The sequence below is a fragment of the Diabrotica undecimpunctata genome, chromosome 7 (genome assembly GCF_040954645.1).
Source record: "Diabrotica undecimpunctata isolate CICGRU chromosome 7, icDiaUnde3, whole genome shotgun sequence".
Lineage (NCBI taxonomy): Eukaryota > Metazoa > Arthropoda > Insecta > Coleoptera > Chrysomelidae > Diabrotica > Diabrotica undecimpunctata.
This window is the reverse complement of record NC_092809.1, coordinates 75,290,867-75,313,514: the sequence shown is the minus strand read 5'-3', so window position 1 is coordinate 75,313,514 and position 22,648 is coordinate 75,290,867. Positions and strand designations below refer to the sequence as shown.

Here is a 22,648-nt window from a genome sequence, read left to right as displayed (position 1 = left end):
TCCCCAGTATCAAGATAAAGCGTAAGGGAAATGATCCTGAATCGGTCTATTATTGGATACTACAAGTTTTAAATTAAAAGAACGATTACCGGGAGGTGAGAAATTAACTCCGAAGGGGGAAGAGCTAAATTAGTCAATATCATTGAGATGTGGAAAACCACGGGATGACTATCACAATAAAGATCAGCATGGATATCTTCAGTAAAAATCATCATGGATCCACTAGTCGATAATTTACTTAATGATCATGGAGCTTGGAATCCAAGATCAGGCAAGGATCTCCGTCGAACAAATAATAACTTTATAGCCGTGAAAATTGGAACATGGAACGTAAGAAGTTTATACCAATCTGGCAAACTAGATAACATTGTGTAGGAAATGTGCAAAATGAAGATTAACATACTGGCTATTAGCAATATACAGTGGTCTGAATCAGGAAAATGCATCACCAGAAATGGAACCATGTATTCTTCTGGTAACAACAACTCCCATCACATTCAGGGAGTTGGCATTATGGTTGATATGAATTCCCAAAAAGCTATTTGTAACTCTGATCGAGTATTGATGCTGTCTCTTAACTCTCATTTAAAACGTAAAATAAATATAATCCAAGTAATAGCACCCATTACAGACAAGGATGAAGACACCATACAGAACTTCTATGAACAAATGAACAAATTGGCAATGTATTAAAGCTGACTAAAAGACATGGTATAACGATAAAGTGGGTCAAGGAAAAATGGAGAATTGTGGAGGTGATATGGATTCGCCCTCATAATTGCAAATAACTTGTTCAAACTTCCCAAACGTAGATTATACACATGTAGGTCACCATCTGACAGTAACAACAAAATAGTCAGAAATCAAATAGATTATATTATCGTCAACAGAAGATATAGAAATTCTATAATATCATCCAAAACTTATCCAGGAACGGACATATCCTGCGATCCCAATCCGATTGTTTTATCGATGAGAGTAAAACTTAAGAATGTAAAGCTCCAAGGAAATCATGGATACAAGGCGGCTCAAACAAGAAAACACACACGCGGAAACAAAATTTAAAATAAATGCGAACTTAAGGAAAGTTGAAGAAGATAATGCAGAAATTCTAACTATTGTCCAAAAATGGCGAAAAATTCAACATGCCCTTGTGTCAGTTGGAAAAGAATCCCTCAAATCACTTGGGGAAAAAACAAAACCTTGGATGACACTAGAAAACAATATTCGAGAGGCAAAAGAGAGGTGGCTTCCGACAGATGCAAGGAAATAGAAGATCTGGATAAAAAGTATAATAGCTCTAATTTATACAAAAAAAAATTACATGTTTTAAAAAGCAAAAGATCGAATATCCTTAAAAATGATAAAGGAGATATTGTTACTGATGTAAAGAAATTGTGTCACTGGGCCAATTATATTAAAAAGCTATTTAATGATAAAAAAGAATACCTGTCATTAGCAACCACAGAGAATATGGATACCTACAAATACTTAGTAACATGGATAACATCAAATGTAGACCAAACCAAAGAAATGCATGGGCATCGTTCGTTAAACTTTAAAACTTTGTTGTCGGAATATAAGGTTAGGACTACACCTAAGGATGCTTCAGTGTTACGTATTAACTACTCTCCTTTATGGTTTAGAAGCATGGACATTAAAACAAGTGCATCTGAGTAAGGTGGCCGCCTTTGAATTTTGGTGTTACAGAAGAATTCTACGAATATTATAGACTCAACGCACGTCAAACGCAGAAATTACTAGAGGAATAGGAAATGAAGCTGAAATAATGTTGACTATTAAAAAAACAAAACTTGAGTACTTAGGTTATGTGATGAGAGGGCAAAAATACTCATTATTGTAACTTATTATGCAAGGTAAAATTCGAGGAATGAGAAATGTGGGAAGACGAAGAATATCGTGGCTTAAGAACTTAAGGGAATGGTTTAAATGCAGTAGTGCACATTTATTTAGAGCGGCAGTTAATAGAGTCCGCATAGCCATGATGATTTCCAACCTTCGATAGAAGATGGAACACAAATACGGTAATATTGCTCAACTCAGACAAGTAAAGCGTGATAAATTTGCACTACGTTGTTCCAAACTATTAGTTGGGAAAAAGTGAATTTGGTCCAGTCCGGTTAGACGAAAAATACTTAACCTTGCATGGCGACTGGGTCAACAGTAGTGTAAGTTCGCGACTGAATCCAACCGTTGCGTTAGCCGCCATCTAAAATGTAAGGAAGAACCAATTTTGCTCAATACGTCCGCCATTTTCAACTGTTCGATAAAAATGATACTGGCTGAAATTGTTGCAAATGAGATTTTGTATAATTTATTTTTTATAATTTTTTCGTGCGGTCTCTATTTTCCGAGTTAAGGAGGAAATAAGGAAAGGAGAGGAGCCTAATTATCAAATTATCTCGTTTATTATTATTAAATTTACGACATGTAACCACTTTACACAATTCTCTTCATTTTTAAACAAAAATGGAGAGAATTATATTTTATACAATTTTGATCCCTTTCATTGTTTTGCTGAAATCAATATTTAAGGTCGTACATATGCGGTAAAGGCGCAAGCGTAAGACTTTACGGGAATTGGTTATATAGGAATTGGTTTTGTTCAATATCTCAGCTGTTTTAAACTTTTTGTCAAAATGATAACGACTTAAATTGCCGTAATTGCGATTTACTACAATTTTCCGTTTCCCTCTCTTACGAGAAAGGTTTTAGGAGAAGCCGGGGGTAAAATTGTGTCAAAATTGACATTCTCAGCAATATTCAGCGTGTTCGTATGATTTTTAGAGGTCAAATATCTGACGACTGGTCCATATGTTCCACAAATTATTTGGTATTTATCTGAACTATGTCTTTATATAAATATGACTTTAAGTTTACCTGACTAGTATCCATGTTATTGCCTTCTTCGCCAGTAGGACTAACTCTGGCGGACAGGTCATCTGAATCCTGGCTCACGTCATCGATGTCACAAGTCAATTGCTTGATTCGCTCAACTAGAGAATTATCAGTCTTTTGCAAGTTCTTCTTGCTTTTTGGCTCGTAGCGAACAAGCGATCGTCTTAGCGTGTTTCTTTCAATAACCCTTTTTATCGTGTCAGTCGTACCTACGAATATAAAAAGTATATATTTTAAACAAGTAATATTGCCATACTGCTCAAAAAAGAGTTTAAAAATAAACGACACACATTTGTAATATCTTGACTACGTTAACAATTGTATCCCAATAATGAAAAGTAATAGTTTTAGATATCTAGATACAAAAAAGTAATTAAAAAGTAGATTTGGATGTGACAATAGAGTTATTATACAGCCGGATGAATGAAATGTAATTATGTATGGTTACACTTACCAGCATTTTGAATCATTTGTGATAGTTTTGATCTTTTAGCTTCTTCAAACGCTTTAAGAGATTCAGCTGTAACCAAGTACTGTTGATCATCTTCCTGTCCAGTTTTGGGTGGTAGAGTTTTGGTGCACGGGAACAACTGTCGAACGGCTGAATTAGGTTTTAAGCTGTTGTTGGAAATTAGTACATGATTTCCTATAACAGGTAAATTTGTTTCAGTATTGTTAAAATTAAAAAACTGTAACTAAAAATGATTTATTTATTCTATTTAGGTGATATATATATATATATATATATATATATATATATATATATATATATATATATATATATATATATATATATATATATATATATATATATATGATGATAAGAATTACACAATGGGACAGAATAAGTCAATTTTTTTTAATGTATTAATAAATAAAATAATATAATAGAACGCATACCCGTTCTCAAAATACAAAATACATAATCAACAACAAACAAATCAGTATGGTCTGCTTTGTGGATCTCATTAAAGCCGAAACCGAGATAATTGCATACATTTCATCAGATAAATAGCAAACTCAATATCAATATCAATGGAGACGAAAAACTGTAGAACATTTACAATAGTTCACAAATATCTAGAAATTGACCTATTCAGTGGCAAAGATTTTGCAAAAAAAAAATAAAAAGAATTATCAAAAAGTAATATCTAAGTTAGAATGTCTAAAAATTGTAAACTTAAACAATATTTATATATATATATATATATATATATATATATATATATATATATATATATATATATATATATATATATATATATATATATATATATATAACAGCAAACAGTAAAATTAGAACATATACGAACTTTTCTAAAAGTATTTTCAAATATGGAATGAAAGTGAATGAAGGCTCTAAAAAACAAAAATGTGCTTAGACTAGCGAAAATAAATAATTAACAAAGCAATGCAGGTAAAAGTAGAAAAAATGACATAACAAAGGAAGACATAAAAGCGCAATGTCGAGTGCAAGGTGAAATAAGATAAGGAAAGACAAATACGACGTCAATGCTATAGTCAAGTGAGAAGAATGGGGCAATACAGACTATCGATTATTTTGTTAGAGGAAAAACTAGTTAAAAGAGGGGGCCGCCAAATATATTGATGAATAGATGGCAGTCCATCATCTCGAATAAATACTATAGCCATACATCGATACTAAAAGATCGAAAAATCTTAATGTCCAAATTGAGCCTTGGCCTTTTGTAATTTTTTCTTTTATGTGGCCTTTCTTTTGGCTTTCTACCTAATATTTAACTGTCATCATCTTGTAGTATGTTTTTTCCATTGTGTATGACATTTTAATTCACGTATTTCAAATTCTATCCTGTATAAGGTTTTAATCTACGTATTACAAATCTTCGAAAGAGAAACACTTAAATTCTAAACGAAAAAGCCGACTCTAGGTATTTATTTGTAAAGTCTTAATTGTGTCGAATAAAATTAAACGCGTCCTTTTTAAATCGTTTCTGTGTATAACTAATAAAGTCCTATTTAACGCTTTTAGAATTGCAATTTAAAATTGAGCACAATAATTGTTGTTTACATTGTCAGATGCTTTCACCAAGATAGTTACTGTCTTTACCTTCAATCGTTTTCTCTGTTTCGCCCATAGTAATTTGAAAAAGAATTACTGACTTTTCAATGAAAAAATAGCGCACCCATCAAGCTATTAAAGGCCAAGTGGAACACTCTTATCCCGGCAGAATTTTTACCGCTGATATGGGGGTGATATGTGAGAAATATGATTATTCCTGGTTGAGATGTTGAAGGGGTCAGGGAGCTGGCGTTTGGTCAGGTGCTGGTTTTGTCCCAGCACCATCCCTTTTAGCCCATCTGAGAGTCAAGCAAAAATTTCTGTCTTTGTCCGCCCGCCAGAAATAGGAATGGAATTAGAAGTTTTGGTGTTTTCATTTTTGTGAAACATAGTATGGTTTCCCTATTTCCGATTTATCTCTTGGTCACAAGAGACAAAACATGTCCAGCTGCCTGCTTATGAGGGTGGAAGTGAAGTATTGTTCGTAATTTATCAACTACTTCGCTATGAATCAGTTCCTCTAAATAGTCATTATTTGTTAAAAGAACCCATAAAGTCTGCAGTCAATGTGTGTATAGTGAAACAAATTAAAAATCATTGTAAGTTTTGAAACATTTTTATCCGGCTAGGCTATCCTATCCTAACCGAATAGGATCCCAACCTAGATGGGAAAAAAGGGCCTTCTAGGGTCAATTTACGATACAATCCTTAAGTGTTTGGAGTCTAGCGAATTTTGGGATACGTGTTTGGTAAAGTTGGTAAAGTTAAAAGTTCCATTTCATTTGTACCTTAGAAGATAAGTCAATAAAGAAAGACGTACCTAACTGGACAAGTCAATCAAAATCCAAAATTTTTAACATTCATGTTGTTGTTAATTTGTATTGTAATACATGTATCCCATTACATAATTTGGACTTGTCTGCTTTTGTCCAGCCGACCACACATATATTTATATAAACTATTACCTAATTTGAACGTCAGCATCATCTCAGTAGGTTCAATAACAGTATTTGGGGCATCATTTTTGACCGGAGTAGCTTCATCTTCTTTATTTGACTCCCGTCCTTCTACTTCTCGGTCCGTTTCTGGAGATGTTTTGCAACTATCTTGTTTTTCTTCTTCAATAAACCGCACGGTTCGTGGATTGGATTCTTCATCCGAAATTGAGTCTGTCTTCTGAAATAATGTAAAAATGATGTTATATAATGTTTAAAATATTTAGTAATGGTTATTTTAAATCCCTATTTAATCAGGCTACCTTTGGAAACAAATATGAATCTCTAACTGACATTAAAAACCAATTTTTTTATTTAAAATTAGCTGCATGGACTATATACTATTAACGCAGTATGTTTATTTGCAGATGAATTTAGTAACCTAGTAGTAATATAAGCGATCATAAATAATAAAAAATAATATACAATCCTTTAATAGCAAGCCTTGTGAGTATCTGCAAAGAAAAAGTACGTATCACCATCACAATTTGGTTTTCCGAAAAGTCTTGGAACTAGATATACCTGATTCAGTATGGATGTGCTTTTTCAACGTTGCTATATGAAGTGTTTTTTGATTGTTGATTATCAAAAGGCATTTAACAAGATTTTGTACAAGATAGCATAATTGATGCAGAGACCTACGAAAAATTAAAAATCTAAATTGAAATAAGTCAGCTTTTGTTAAAGTCAATCATAGGAAACCAGACGAAACCAAAATTCTGCGATGAGTCTGTTAGGGAAAATAATTTATATATGTGAGCGGTATCTCATATTCAACATGTATTCAGAGTACAATTTTTCAAGAAACCTTTGAATCAGATGTAAATTTTAACCCTTACTTATTATATAGTCGCTATAGGGGGATGGCTTTAAAAGATATAGATAATGTTTTTACGGATTTTCTCATTAACTCAGTCTTATCGATAGTGTTAAATAAGCTACTGAATAATACACCTTGTGAGTGCATTTTTTTTTAGTCCAGATGCTGAAACGAATGTACTTAAAATAATAAATAACTTTAAAAATATAAATTCTCCTGTATTTGACGTGGTAGCATTTTTTGTGTAGAAAGAATGTTCAGATAAATTGTTCTAATTCTAACTAATTTAATAAATTACTTTTTTTTTTATTTGGAATTAACATGTCTCGACCTTTTTGGTCATTGACACGGAAGCATACAATAGTACCTACAGAGTTATGATACAGAGTTTATAATAGTAAAGAATAACAACATGTAGATTATATTTTGTTAAAAAATTGTGTAGTCTTTAAGAAGTCTATTAGGCTCTTGAGCAGGCTTGACCAGTTCAAAAGTACTTTTAAACTGTGGGTTATATTATTGGCAATGCGAGTGGCATGGTAGTGTTGACATTCTGCGAGGATGTGCTTGACGGTAATAGGAATATCGTTGCAGTAGGAGCATAACTGTTGGTCTGCAGAGGACATAAGATGACCGTGTTTCAAACGTGTCTGTCCTATCCTCAGTCTTCGTATTGCTATCTTCTCTTTTCTGTTCAGAGATGCTCGGGATAAATAGCTGTTAACATTAGGTTGTATTTCTCTGAGCTTTGTGTCTTTGGTGATCCAAAGTTCCTGCCACTTGATTAATTTTATATCTTCTTGGAGCTGTATGTTGTAGACGGGTAAGTTGGATGTAGATACTTCTTTTGCGGCGCTGTCAGCCATCTCATTTCCTTGGATGGCGATATGAGAAGGCACCCATATTATTGTTATTGAAGTCTCTCGGGGAGTGTAGAGATGGATCGATTCTAGTATTTTTTACACTAGGTGATGTTGATTGTAAATATTTTCAAACTAATGAACTGCGGATAAGGAGTCGGTGCACAGAGCTACACTTTGATGATTGTCAAAAGAGAACTCGAGAGTTTTTGAATTACTGACGAGTTCTCCTGAAAACTTGCTACATTCGTCGGATATTCGGTATTGTCCTAATACTACTTCAACTGTAGTGACAGACTCCATCCAATCCAACTCCATCTGTATTTCGAGACGCATCGGTATAAAGCATTTTATCATAGTGGGATGTATTCACAATATCCTTAAAAGCTTGTCGAAAAATGATATGATTTCTTTGTTGCTTGTTAAGTTTACAGAGGGAAGTGTTTATAAAAGGAGGTGTTCGAGACCATGACGGGGATTCTGATTTTATAGATGCAAGTATGTTTGCATCTGATTTTGCATTTCATTTTGCATTTGATTTTATTGATGCAGGTTTAAGATAATTTTGTATCTTGGCATAAGGGTTGTAGGATCTGTGGGATTGAAAGTATACATCTGGGCGAGTTTACGAGTTCACAATAGAGACTTTTAGCGGGACTGGATCGAAATGCTCCTAAGCAAATTCGGAGAGCAGTGTTTTGAACAGAGTTTAACGATTGTAATAAATTATTGGATGCCGACAAGTAAACTATACAATCATAGTCCAATTTGGATTGGATTATAGCTCGATATATTTTGATTAATACACTTTCATCGGCACCCCATCGATGGTAAAACAATGTCTCTAACAAATTCATTTTGCTTAAACAGTTGCCTTTTAATTCATCGATACGACGATGCCAGGTGAGTTTATTATCGACAGTTAGTCCTAAAAACTTGTAATGATCAATTAACTCTAAATTTACTCCGTTTAATGTTATTTTGGGTATTTTGGGTATTTGACTCCTGGTCAATTTAATTATTTTGGATTTATGAAAGAGAACCTGAAGCCAGTTTTCTTGGACCATGTAGTAAGGGACTTACTACATGGATTTGCAGCTGTGGATTTTCCTTGGCAGTATATAATAAGGTCGTCTGCGTATAGGGCAAATTTAACGATATATTTTATATTAGAGCAAATATCATTGATGGCTAGTAGAGATAGGGTAGAACTCAAACTAGAACCTTGGCGTACACCTTTTCCAAAGATGTCTAAGCTAGTTTCTGTTTAAAATAAGGACAAATGGATCTCTCATTTAACTATAGAGATGTCACAATCCTAAGTGTCTTTAATAAAACATTTAAAAGGGTAGTTTATAACCAGATTGTGCCTTAATTAAATATAAATAATAATATTACCAATAAACAACATGGTTTTTGCCTAGGACATTCTTGTACTTTCTGTCACCTACGATGGATATGACAAGCTCCTAAGCATCTTGAAAGAAGTGAGCTTAGATGATAGAGACTTGAGTATCATATATAATTTATATTACAACCAAACTACCAACATTAAAGTAGATAACCAGTTGACAGAGGTAATCTCCACATATAGAGGAGCGAGACAAGGATTCATTCTGTCCCCGGTGCTATTTAACATGAACTCTGCACATATCTTCGAGCAAGTGCTAGGAGAATTACAGGAAGGCGCATGAGTCAACAAAGTGACCAAACTGCCAAAATTAATGTAGATGACTAATTGACAGATGCAATTTCCATAGATAGAGGAGTGAGACAAGAGTTAATTATGTCCCTGGTGCCATTTTATATGTACTCTGAATATATCTTCGAGCAAGTACTGGGAGAATTACAGGAAAGCGTATTAGTCAACGGAGTGCGTCTAAACAATATTAGATATGCCGACGACAAAGTCCTTTTTGCAGATAGCTTAGATGATTTACAAACAATAATGTCGCGCGTATCAGATATAAGTAGAGAGAATATGGATAAGATCTCAATACAAAAAAAAACAACAAAGTACAGTAGATAGTAAATGTAAAATAATTGGTGCATCGTGTGACTAATGTTGAGGTCCTTCACCGATTCAACCAAGAGAAGTTCAACACATTTGTCTTCCTAGGCCATATATTTGGCCATTCAATTCAACAAAGCGATAGCAGCTTTTGCTAAAAGATAATAAAAAATGTATTTAAAAATAATATATACCTATTATAAAGGAATTTTTAAATAAATTTTTTGTATGTATATTTATTTATTTCAAAATTTACTTATATAACAATGTAATACACAAAGGTATTTTTCAAACTTTTTTAACAAGGGCACTTAAATAATGAAATATTGTGTATACCAAACAATGTTAACGAAGTTGGAATGTAAATAATTCAAATCATACCAAAAGAAAGTTAAAAGCGCACAAGAAACTCTTGATTAATATTGAAGTATTTCAAAACTTTCACTCTTCTAAACTTTCGTGATCATTTTACAAAAATTTAAAATATCAGAAATATGTTTATTTTTTATACAAAAAGAGTGTTATTATGAAAACATTCACCAAAAAAAAAAGTTGTTTCATAATACTTTTGCTACAAATCTAACCTTAAAGACTCAGCATTTTTACAAAAACATCATCGTTGGCCTAATAACCGATATTGTTATAAATATAGTATACACACAGGCAATTTAGTTCAGCATAATATTAGTTCGTTAGTTAATCATTATAGTCCACTTGTTCGAGATGTAATTATAGTTACTCGTAATCTGTAACGTAATCATATAAATAGGTAATGTCATCGATAGGTTATTAGGTGTATATATAAGTAACCAATGAATGAGATACATCACAGTTTAATACATTATTTAACCTCTGCTACAAATACGATGTAGTTCCATAATATACCATAAGATTTTGATATGTATCCAAAAGAATATATTCATCCATTATACATTATAGCCACCACGTAGCCCAGAATTTAATCAATGATACTATTTAATATGAGACGATCTTTTATGGAATATATTGACAATGAATTAAAGAAAATGGTGGACATATCGAACACTTACTTTGACAAAAAGTTATGCTATTTAGTTTAACTATTTCTTAATTTGGTTTGTAAACAAAATGTTTTGATTATGACTTTAATTTAACACAAAATGTAAAATGTTTGATGTAAAATCCTATTATTCTGTTTTTTGTCAAATCCTATTATTAATTATCCTGCTGATATATTTATTTTACTTAATATTTCGTTAACTATTCACTTTAGTTAAAGGTATTTTATACCAAAATTTAGATTTATTGTATTGTTTATGTTTTTGTCTATTTTTCTTCGTTGCCTGGAGTAATTGCCTTAAATCGGAATTATGCAGTGATTTGTAAAATGCGATTATCTCGAAAACTGTTGAATTTTGAAGTTATTAACAGGTATACCTTTTTTTGTTAAAATAACGTATCTTTAATATTTTTTGCCACAAATACAGGTAATTCAAGGAGCAAAAAAGTTAAGTTCAAATTTATGCCACATATGTGGCATATGTGGCGCCCTCTATCAGTTACATCAAAGTGTGCATTAAATTATAATTTCTCATATTTAAAAGAACCCAGTTGTAAATTTTTATGCATAAATGTTTACAAACATGAAAGTTATAGATAGCAAAAAATAATATTTTAAATTTGCAATTTAACACCCTGTATCTTTCTTAATATAAATATTTTATTAAAGCAATTTGGCTTAAATCCTAATATTTTAAAGTGTAGAATCTACTGTTTCTTTTTGTACAATTACTTAAGGACCACCCTGTATACAATTTACAAATAGATTTTATTTAACTTTCTACCAGGTACATCTGGTACTTCTTTAGTTGTATGTATTGCAAGAAGAAATTTTCCCGGGGATGCAGAGGGCAAACAGAGAAAGTATTCTGAGATAAAGAGTTGAAACACGCCGGAACTCGGCTACGTGATTTTGATACTTAGTTTACAGGTCGAGTTTACTTCTACTAAAATATTTGGCGAAAATTTATAATTTATTTTATTTTTCTCAATAGTGCTGTTCCTTAAAAAAAGTAATCAACAATTTCAACGAAAACATAATAATCATTTTAAAATACTTTAATCTATCCTCAACTATTTGTTTTGTGAACGTTTTAATAATATAAGTTGCATAAATTAGGAACTGTACTTTGGATATTAACGTATTTATTAGTTTAAACTTACCGAAAGGGGTTCATTTGGCTTCACGGGATTTTCACCACTTTGCTGTCGCCACAATTTGCCACCTTTAAGAATTCCCATCACCGGAGAGTCTGCCGCCGGCAATGGTTTCATATTCTCCTCACAAATTTGATCTTCGTCTACAGAAGATTCCAGCAAATATTCTTTACCATCTGAAAATAAATTTATATAATAAAACATACGTTATGTTTATTTTTATCTACAGAAATTCGGTGAGACGATTAGTTTCAGTGTTATATGACAGGATTATTTGAATTTGAAATAAATGTTTTAGTATAAGATAGACTACAGTACATTCAAGCAACTAACACCTCTAAACGATTAATGGAATTTCCAGAAAATCTTTCGTTGTAGTAAAAGGCACGGTAAACTGCACTGGAGTTCTCCATAATCTTTTTAATTTTTTACTTTGTTTAGAATATTTTTGCCTGTATTATCAGTTAGAGTTAATTTGTATAAAATAAGGAGCAAAAATTCAAATGGAATATTAAATATTACTGTTTATTTGGCTAATAATAATTGTATAAATATAATAGTTAACCTGCTGTACAATTATTTTGTAAATAACATTATAATATTGTACTTACTGATTATTTAAATTTATAATTCATCATCATCGTCACTAAATTAACTACCGCTATCATTATGTAAATCTATAATCACTGGATTAATTTCACTAATTTTATTTTCCCGAATCCACCACTCTTCTATTAAGAGCTTCTTGCCACATTTTCCTAACTGCATCGTCACTGTATCCACCGCATCCAACGTGATTATCATAATACGTTTTACATATACTCCAGATGTATTCGATGGGATTAAACTGGCAGTGATACGGCGGTAACCGTAGTACTTGATATCCACAACTTGGTACAATTTTGTCAACTATATAAACTGTTAGTTTTTCATTACGTTTCGAAATTTTCAGTAACTCTGATTTGAAGGCGTATTCCGGAAAATTGATATTATTTTTAACTAACCAATTTTTTATGCTCCGTACGTTCCACGACTGTTTTAGTTGTTTCACCAAAATCTCCGAATGATAAGGTGCATTATCTAAAATTATAACTGATGGTTCACTCAGACTAGATAACAGTTTCTCCTCAAGCCATTCAATAAAACATATCTGCATTCATGTTTTCATGGTAATCAGCAGATTTTGATTTTGAAGAAAAAATCAAAGCTGCGTTTTCTATAAAGCCTTCTTTCCCTCCTGCACAAAGAATGATGTGTCTTTTGCCTTTGCTATCTGTGTGTCTTATTGATTTTTTACTGTCGTCTTATCAAATTCTTTTAATTCCACCCTTCGCAAATATCCATGTCTCATCTAAGTTGATGAAATGCAACATAGGAATGTTGAATATTCAGATTTAAGTCCACTATATTCTCTCAAAAATTTAATTCTTTTATGAATCACACTACTCCTTTCGTATAAAAGTAACCTATTATTTTCTTTTTTGAATTTAAATCCTAAATCTCTCAACACTTTCCAAAGGCTAGTCCCCTTAATTTCAGAGACTTGTCTTTCTCTTATTTTGGCCAGTAAAGTATCTAAACTCACATGTTGATTGTTTTCACAATCAACCAATGATGGTCAATTGAAACTACACGTTTGAATTTCAAAATACTGAGTTTAGATCAATATGACAGAAACTTTCTATTTGTTGTGCTTGAGAGGTAAAATATATTATAATTGCTTACAAAGATCCTAAACACATTAAGAAAATTAGCCTAATGATCATTAGGAATGCCGATTGTAATTTAATTATGTTTAATAAAAAGTTTGGAAATGGTTGGAAAACGTACATAAACAAATTAAAATGTTTCCCACAATTATTTTATTTTAATACAAGTATTTTCATTTCAATATATTTACCAAAACCTTAACTTTAACCCGTAATCGCAGACGTCTCAAAAATGGTACACTCTAACAGACATATGGTCAATCTAACCACCACTATTTAAATTAACAAAATGTTTTAGTTTACTCTGAAGTATTTAAAAAAAAAATTAAAAGTGATATTTTAGTACTTTGTATATCTACTTTGAATATAAATTTTTAAGTATTATCCTTAGCACGGTAGTATTTGTTTCAGAAAAAAAAATATTAGACAAGTAGGTGAAAGAAATTTACGTTAAATAACATTATGCAAGAATACTTTTTATAAAAAAAATGTAACAACATATGCAGAACTATGAACAACGGGTTAATGACACATATATTTATTTTATACCTAAAATTTAGCAAACTGTTAAACATTGTAAAGAACTCTAGTGCAGTTTACCGTGCCTTTTACTACAACTAAAGGTTTTCTGCGAATTTCATTATTCGTTTAGAGATGTAAGTTGGTTGAATGTACTGTAAGATAACTGATTCTCCTGTTAGAGACTGAGAGTTTCTACATGCGATGTTCGAAAAGCTCCTGTAGCAATTCTGAATGCGTTATTTTGAATTACCTCGATTTGTTTTAATATTGTGTGGTCAGCTAATGTATACACAACGGAGCCGTCATCGATTTTGGTTCTGATTAGTGATTTGTATATGTAGTATGAAGTAGAATCTGCTCCCCAATTTGTAGCTAGCTATTGTTCTATATTTAATTACAACATATTCGTTACTGCTTATTTTTAATTATGAAGTCAATTAATTATATTTAAAAAAATTACTTTTCATAAGATACTTAACGAAAGTCTATTAGATGATTTTATTATATAAAAAGCTTAAAGAAACCACTTTATTAGTGCGAGAATAACATTTTGTACGATTAGAATGTATAGATTAATAAATCTTAATGAAATATGATCAAACCCTCGTTAAATTTGCGTGTGTATAACTTGTTCAAAGAAACAAAAGAATAATTGTATGTGAATGGTTTAATTGTTCCTGTTTTATTTAATCACAGCTTTCACTACGAGCTAGCGATTTCTGTGGCCTGAACAAAAAAATATTGTCAATAGATTTTGACACGCAAGCACTCCAAATGAATGGAAGCATGGTAAATCCAAAAGTATAAAAGAATTAAACATTTTCTTGGCAAGTCTCAATATTCTATTGTGTGTAATGTATTAGTATTAATTTGGGAAACCTGTTAAATTCAGTAAAATCTTCCGATATGTCTAATAATAAATATCGCATCCAAAGCATTGTTTGTTGGTGATGTTCCATATTCTGTGTTTCTCCACAGCCACAGTTCACATCATCATGGGGAAAAATATACCAAGATGATGTGAACTGTAACTCTGGAGAAACACAGAATATGGAACATCTTCTTACATCTATGTTGGTAAATCTGTCTCTCTTTTGTGTCACCTTTTCAAGGCGTTCGAAAAAATTATACTGAACCGGATCGCTGAATCTGTGGAAATAAAATTATATTCCTGAACAAGCAGGGTTTAGATCCGGAAAATGCAGCTGCAGTCAAACTCTTAATCTCACCCAACATATTGAATATGGATTTGAACGGAAAAAAATAACAGAAGTAGCGTTCATAGGCCTGACTGCCACCTATGACACAGTTAATCATCAACGGCTGCTGGTAAAAATCTACGAAATTACAAAGGATTTCCAACTAACAAGATTAATGAAATGTCTTCTCCAGAATAGACGCTTCTACGTAACGATCCAGTCCAAGAACAGTCGTTGGAGGGATCAAAAAAATTGACTCCCAAAGGGAAGTGTCCTCGCGCCTTTACTATACAACATTTACACCAACGACCAACCCAAAAACCACCAAACAAAACAGTTTATTTATGCGGACGATACAGCTGTGGCAGCTCAGGAGAGTACCTTCAATAAAGTCGAAGTAAAACTGACAGATGCCCTAGAAGACTTAGCACTGTACTATGACGAAAACTATCTGAAATCTAATCCTACAAAAACCCAGGTGTGTGCTTTCCACCTTAGAAACAAGCAGGCCCGAAGGACACTGGAGGTGGAATGGCGTGATCAGATGTTGGAACACAATGAGACGCCAAAATACCTCGGCGTACGTCTGGATAGAACTCTGTCTTATCGATATCACTGTCAAGATATCAAGAAAAAAGTAAGCGCCAGAAATAATATCAACCGCAAACTAACAAACACAAAATGGGGAGCACAACCACACACTTTCCGTACTTCTGCCTTAGCATTATGTTTTTCTGCCACCGAGTTTGGAACACCAGTGTGGGAAAACTCCGCTCACGCTAAAAACGTCGATGTTGCCTGAACATCTGGTTGCTTGAAACCGGCACCTATCGAAGAGGTCTACCCTATAGTTGGAATCGCTCCACCTGCTATCAGAAGGCAGGTCACGTCAGTGATAGAACGACAGAAGCAGAAGACGGATCGAAGACACTCTTTGTATGACGACCAACTTCAGCCAAGTAGATTAAGATCTCGGAAAAGTTTTCTGAAAACATCACGATCCCTTCCCGAAGAGGCAAAGATGCGCCGAATACACCTATGGCAAGCGTCAGCGTATCCCACATGGAAAGCGCTAAATAGACTAAGAACTGGCGTTTCACGTTGTGCTAGTAACCTGAAGAAATGGGGATACCAGGAGGACGATACCTGCGACTGCGACGCGGTTCAAAATAGTCACCATCTACTATCATGCACAGAGATGGGAGAGACCTACACAAAAGAAGACCTATTCTTAGCGAATGACAGGGCCATCTATGTGGCCAACCATTGGAAACACAAAATTTAAAGCTGTTGGTGTTCCGGACACGGAAAGTAAGTCAGTATCTTCTTACATGCAGAAACTGTTCTCATCGATGTACCCTCGAAGATTTGTGGCTCGCCAACAAAGATGGAACCGACCGACGTAGCCCGAAACTGGGTCGAAATTTTATGAATGACATTTCCGGACACGATAAAGTAAAGTAATTGTTTGTTGGTGATTTTTGTGATCTGATGTAACTGGGCTGATTAGATCAATAAATTTATTTTAAAGATTTGTAAAAGTACTCTAAAAATTTGCATAAAAATCAAGATTTTAATGAAATCATACTGTTTCGTTTATAACCAATTTGTTTTCATTTTGAACGACCCAACTATCTACATATTTTACAATACATCCGCATTCAGTTAAATATTAGATGGAGTGCTCGTAAAAACGCTTTTATCTAGAAATAAATGTTTATCGCCAGACGGAATTACAGGTAAAATATTCACTTTTCAAATAAGAATTGAACCTTCGGGTGTAATATTTTTTATTTCTTTTTTGTCTGCACACTTTTTTATTATTCTAGAAAAACAAAAGCTTGGACATAATTTTTTGCTGTTTTTGTCTCGTAAGCTTTAAGGCAAATTTATTTCTTGTTTAGTATTATAGTCCAGTCATCAGAGATTTAATTTCTGAAACTTATACGAACAAGAGATTTGCTAAGAATGTCAATATTTTTAAACGATATCTTTTGATCAGAGAGTCCTTTCGACAAAAATCAAAATGAGTTTTAAAAGAGAACTGCAGCTTTTTTAGTGATACTAGATTATTTTCAGGTAGTTTAGTACTAAAAGGATCTCTTACTTTAAGTCGGTAGGATATACCGTTTTCTAGAAAATCGATTTGAAAATTTGTCATAAAAGTTAAATTAATATTTTTTGCACTAGTTAGCTTTGAACTGTCAACAGAAGTATAACATAGTTCGTGAGCATCCCACTCACTTAACATTTACAGCTCTTCATCAACTATTAAGAGAAACACGTTCAGCGGTCTCAGAAAATAAAAAAAAAACAGGGCGACATAATGATATAACAGCAGCAATTTTTAATGTACATAATGCACATTATTATTCGTACGTTGGTGACAATCCCCACGTTGTTCAAGAATTTAAGCATCAGCATAGGTTTAGCATAAACGTCTGGATAAGAGTAGTTGACGGTTATCTACTTGGACCTGTGGAATTGCTGCTCTTTTAAATGGTGTTGATTTCTTACATTTCATGCAAAATGTTTTATCTAATTTGTTAGATGATGTGCCTTTAAATATTCGGCAAAACTTATCATTTCTACATGACAGCTGTCCGGTCCACTTTAGGAGGAACGTACGAGACTTTCTTGGTAATAACTACGAATACCACTGGATTGGAAGAGGCGGTTCAGTTGCTTGGTCAGAAATTTGAATCCTTGCGATTACTTTGTTTGGGGATACATCAAAGTATTTGTTTATTCCGTTCCGATATAAAATCGTGCACAGCTCTGGTTAAGGATACAAGATGCTTGCAACGAATTAAGATATAACTTTGGATTTTTTGCAAAAATTCGGCGTTTTCTAAGCAAAATGTCAACTTTATAATGACTATATAAGAATAATGGTCATCACATCGAGAATCTTTTGTAACTATCTACCTTTGATACTTGTTTTATACTCTTGTACTTTTGTGTTCGTTTTGTTCCATCGTAATAAATACTTTGTTTTTAAAAACCTTTAAAGAAAATTTTGTTTCAATTTTATCTGATTTGTTAGATGATGTGCCTTTAAATATTCGGCAAAACTTATCATTTCTACATGACAGCTGTCCGGTCCACTTTAGGAGGAATGTACGAGACTTTCTTGGTAATAACTACGAATACCACTGGATTGGAAGAGGCGGTTCAATAATTTGATTATTTGCTTCTTCTCATAAACTTTTTTACGAATTAAGGGCTGCATTTATTGAAACAAAAGATAATTTCTTACATCAATTAATGTACGTATTAATTTAAATTTCATGACGAAGAAAAGAAAAATTTTTAAATTGATTTTTCTAGAAAACTGTGTATCTAACAAACTTAAAGTAAGACTATCCTTCACTACTAGAATATCTGAAAATTTAATAATCTAGTATTAAAAGAATGCTTAAAAAATAAAGACAAAAAAGTTATGCGTTGAAATATCCATTGACCTACCCAAAACGGACGGCTATGACCGGTACTAGAAATTTGTAATTGATGAAATCAATTAAGTTCTGGATGATAAATAATCGTACCAGTTTTCATTTTTCTAAATAGAAGCGTTCTGGAGGTATTAAAAAAAAACTAATCACAAGGAACCATCGTTAAAGAGTTCTAGCTTCCTTAGGAAACATTTCGGGCAAGGTGAATTGGATTAAATTATCTTAAAACTATCTAAGGAATCTCCGGTCTGCGTTTGCCAGGAGAGTTTCTGGACACCCTGCATAATATTTTCATTTACCGATCTTTACATTTACTAGAACCTAATGAGTAAAGAGAAACAGCTTTACATTGGTTCTCGTAGCTCTGTCTCATATCCTAATTGGTTGCTTATCCCATGTGAATTAGCCACAGAATTTCACAAATTATAATTGAGCGACTGCATTGCAATTCATGAAAATTCAAGTCCAACTATTATATAAGCAATCATCATCATCCAGCCTCAAGAGTCCACTGCTGAACATATGCCTCTTCCTCATGTTTCCAACCCCGTCTATCTTGCGCCGCTCTCATCCAGTTTTTATTAAGTCTTCTTAAATCGTCAGTCCATCTTGTAGGTGGTCGACCGACGCTTCTCTCGTCTTCCCTTGGCCTCCATTCCAATAACCTCTTTGTCCATCGCCCATCTGTCATTCTGGCTATGTGTCCTGCCCATCTCCATTTTAGTCTGGCTATCTTTTCGATGATGTCAGTCACTCCGGTTCTTCTCCTGATGTCTTCGTTGGTTATTCTATCTCGCAGAGTTATTCCCAACATGGACCGCTCCATTCTTCTCTGCGTGACTCTCAGTGGTAGCTGCTGCTTTTGTTAAGGTAAGGTTGTCTGCTCCGTACGTCAAGACTGGGAGGACGCACTGATCAAATACCTTTCTCTTTAGGCATGTGGGCAGCTCACTTTTAAAAGTTTCTCTCAGTTTTCCAAATGCTGCCCACCCAAGGCCGATTCTTCTCTTCAGTTCATGAGTCTGGTTATTCCTGCCAATCATAATTTTATGTCCCAGGTATTTATATCTATCTACGAGTTCTATTTCTTTCCCACCAATACTGATGTTCTGGTTGGGTACCAAATTGGTCATGATTTTTGTTTTCGAGATATTTATATTTAAACCTACACTTTCTGTAGCCACAACGAGTTCCTGTATCATCTCTCTTGCCATACCTAGATCTTCAGCTATTATAAGTATATCATCGGCGAAACGTAAGTTGTTTAGATATTCTCCATCTATTTTTATTCCCTTTGTCATCCAATCCAAACTCTTAAGAGCATGTTCTAGCACCGTATTAAAAAGTTTAGGTGACATTGGGTCTCCTTGTCTAACTCCCCGTTCCATTTTTATGCGATTACTGTTAGTAGGTAATCTGATAGTGGTTGTTGCCTGCAGGTATATTTTGTATAATAATTTAGTATATCTATAATCTAGCCTGCATTCTTTAAGCGCCTGTAATATTTTGCTTAGCTCAACTGTGTCAAAGGCTTTGTGAAAATCGATAAATATTAGAACTAGAGGTTTATTGTATTCCACTGCTTTCTCTATTAGGGTTTTTATACTTTGTAGATTGTCATTTGTTCCGTAACTTTTTCGGAATCCTGCCTGTTCCCTTGGTTGAAGTCTCTAATTTTCTTTCCATTCTCTTAACTAGTATTCGCGTAAAATATATATATATATATATATATATATATATATATATATATATATATATATATATATATATATATATATATATATAGAATCATAGTAGCGTTGTTCCAGTCTGTTGGAATATTGGCGCTGTGAAGGCAGATATTGAAAAGTTGTTTAATTTTTTCAAGTAATACATCCCCTCCAATTTTTAGTGCTTCTGATACTATTCCATCTTCACCCGGGGTTCGATTATTTTTCATTTTCTTCAGGGCTTCTTTGATTTCTGATTTTGTTATATCGGGCATTAAATCTGATCCTTGGTTTAATACCCCAGTTTTTAGTGTAATTGGAGGTTCCGTATTGTTATCTTTTTTTCTTGATCTATATAACTCTGTGTAGAACTCTTCGACTATTCTTAATATTTCATCTCTGTTCGTTGTTTCTTCTCCAGTGCTGTTTCTTAGTTTGTTAATTTCTATTTTCCCCTTTTGTACGCTCCTCTTCAAAACTTTCATGTTCTTATTTTGCTCTATTATATATAAGCAATACCTATTCTTAAAATAAATGCCGGTGACAGTAACGATACGACTATGCATTTCATTTGATGATTGGAATTTCCCCTGGTAGAGTTTTACTTTATTTAATACTTTAATTATTAGAAACATAGATTTTTGCACATTCTGACTAAATGCGTGCGACTATATCTAATTATGTAGGCAATTCCATAGGAATTTTCCTGTTTACCGTAATTGTGGTAATAATAATCGGTTATAGACTGAGGAATATTTTAAGATATCTAGAATTAATACATTTCCTAAAAAATGTAATATACTGCTGAAACAATAGCTAGTTGTCTACTCTTTGTATTGTTTTTTGGCTCTACTGTTTAGTTATTGTAAAAGTTAATTATTAAAGTAAAACCTTTTTTAGATTTTAAATAATTAGTGATCCAGTAGTGTACTATCAAACAATAAATACGACAGAGACTGTACATTACTTTAATCGTAACAATCATAACAGTTTTTATTATTATTGAATATATTGGAATATAAGCAGATAACCTACAAAAACTAGAACAGGTAAACTCGTTCTACTATGGACTGTCGAGGTTGTTTGTCAGGACTGTACTTCAATTAATCACATGATAACTAAAAATAAATAGTTCTATTCAATCTGAAATTCTCTCTTCAAATCAAATAAATGGATCACGTACATAACTAATCAATTACCACACACCAATATATTTCCATCAAGAAAACAAGCAATTATATTCGATGCAATTGAAAATATCAAACAAGAATATTGCCTGATTTAAGTCTTCTGATTTGAGTGTTCTGAGACAACCAACCCACATTATTTTCTGTTCAAGATTGTCAAATAACAGGATATGTATATATTTAGCAAACGGAAAACTAGTTGAGGATTTTATAAATAAAAATGAAAAAATTTAAATAAACCAACAACTCTTACAGGCTCGTAGACTAATAAGTCCCAGTCAGCGATTGATATTGTCCAATATCTGTTCCTCAATTCCACACTTAGTCCTAAAATCTACATTAAAATCACATAGATTAAATATTCCGTCGCTTTTAACATTCCTAGGAGTAAGCACATCAACACCATAATTCCAGCATGTTTTCAGCTTCAGATGCCAAACCTACATACCTCCACTAAATAACCAGACCCTACCTGATCCATTCCTTATCACACATGAGGAAACGACATACAAGATTTACCTATCATTAGATAACCACGCTTGCAAAACATGTAAGCAAACCAACCACTTAAGAAAAAACTGCCCAATATCTACTACGATTACAACAGATAATTCAACATCAAATAATCAATTTCCAAACATGGACCCAATTTAAAACACAACTAATCTACCAATTAAAAAAACTCAAAAAAACTCATTAACAACAATTAAAAGAAGAAAGCATACAACAAAAACCCAACTACTAACTACTTAACAGCAAAAACCACACATACATCCAACCAAAGAAGATTAACAAACAACAAACGACCTAAAAACTGATCTAGAAAATGAGACAATGCATCTAAACACAAGCAAAACACAAAAATACGGACAATATCCTAAATCTCTCTATCAGCTACTAGATCTACAGATTAACTTACATTCATAACACAAAAAAATAAAGAGAAGAAAGTCAAATCAGATCAAAATATCGAAACAAAAAAAAAAAAACAATACAAGAAAGACTAAAACATTACTTACGTTAAG

At 32.9% G+C, this 22,648-nt stretch overlaps 1 protein-coding gene across 2 annotated transcripts in view; it reads right to left on the bottom strand.

Annotated features, from left to right (window-relative positions):
* Positions 1 to 22,648, bottom strand: part of LOC140445502 (uncharacterized) — a 500,280-nt gene that overhangs the window by 22,631 nt on the left and 455,001 nt on the right. Inside the window, exons 8-11 of one of the 2 annotated variants that reach the window (XM_072537554.1) lie at positions 11,849 to 12,018; positions 5,926 to 6,136; positions 3,374 to 3,565; positions 2,902 to 3,128 (exon numbers count right to left, since the gene is read on the bottom strand). In XM_072537554.1, coding sequence (XP_072393655.1) covers positions 2,902 to 3,128; positions 3,374 to 3,565; positions 5,926 to 6,136; positions 11,849 to 12,018 — 800 coding nt within the window. The remainder of the gene's footprint in view (positions 1 to 2,901; positions 3,129 to 3,373; positions 3,566 to 5,925; positions 6,137 to 11,848; positions 12,019 to 22,648) is intronic. The other variant, XM_072537555.1, reaches the window with a different exon arrangement.